At 47.9% G+C, this 942-nt stretch overlaps 1 protein-coding gene across 1 annotated transcript; it reads right to left on the bottom strand.

Moving 5' to 3' along the window:
• Positions 1 to 79: 79 nt before the first annotated feature.
• On the bottom strand, positions 80 to 397 carry Pmar_PMAR007118 (histone 2B variant 2, putative; the record flags this gene model as incomplete). The annotated part of the gene is made up of 1 exon (XM_002767874.1): positions 80 to 397. One exon carries the CDS (start codon positions 395 to 397, stop codon positions 80 to 82), a length of 318 nt encoding a protein of 105 aa, XP_002767920.1.
• Between the last annotated feature and the right edge of the window lie 545 nt (positions 398 to 942).

Raw genomic sequence — 942 nt, 5'->3', positions numbered from 1 at the left:
CTTGGAAAGGATTCAGATGCTTAGATAACTCCAATCTGCACTTCAGTGACCATGAAGCCTCACGCGGAAGTGAACTTGGTCACAGCTTGGTGCCCTCACTGACGGCATGCTTGGCCAGCTCACCCGGCAAGACCAAGCGAATCGCAGTTTGGATCTCCCGGCTAGAGAGAGTTCCCTTGTTACTGTACTTACAGAGACGCCCGGCCTCCGAGACTATACGATCAAAGGTGTCGCTCACCAGCGAGTTCATGATCATCATGCTCTTCTTGGATATACCGGTCTTAGGATGGACTTGCTTCAACACCTTGAAGATGTAGCTGTTGAAGGTCTCCTTCCTGGAAGATCTACGCTTCTTATCAGCAGCAGGCTTGCTGGCGGCGGCAGTTTTGGGAGCCATATTAGAATTTAGAGAGTCAGTAGAATATTATGTAGTTCGAAAACATCTGAACATTGTCTCGGCCCTCCGAGAAACTTCTAATACAAATCTCGTAAAAATGCTGAGGAACATAAAATTTAATCGGCAACATTACGAATCCTTTCCTCACATCATTTGTGCAATAATTGCGTTCCTGAGATACTTCAATTGGTGTTTAGATGGCGCCAAAAAACGCCTTGAAACGAGTTCAGCAGGTTAGTGCCTCCAGCTGCATAAGCCCGAGGGGATTATTTACATCTCCTGGGAAGCAGTAAAGCTCTTGCCCTTACTCTTTTTGGGCAAAAGAGTAGTGTGGATGTTGGGTAAGACGCCACCACTCGCAAGAGTTACACCAGCGAGGAATTTGTTCAGTTCCTCATCGTTGCGGACAGCCAATTGAATATGACGAGGAATGATCCTAGTCTTCTTATGATCACGCGCAGCGTTACCGGCGAGCTCGAGAATCTCAGCGACGAGGTACTCCAAGACTGCAGCTAAGTAAACTGGCGCCCCAGAACCTACGCGTT

This window comes from Perkinsus marinus (assembly GCF_000006405.1).
Source record: "Perkinsus marinus ATCC 50983 genomic scaffold scf_1104296969656, whole genome shotgun sequence".
Lineage (NCBI taxonomy): Eukaryota > Perkinsozoa > Perkinsida > Perkinsidae > Perkinsus > Perkinsus marinus.
Note: the sequence above shows the minus strand (reverse complement) of the source record. Positions and strands in the feature narration are given on the sequence as shown.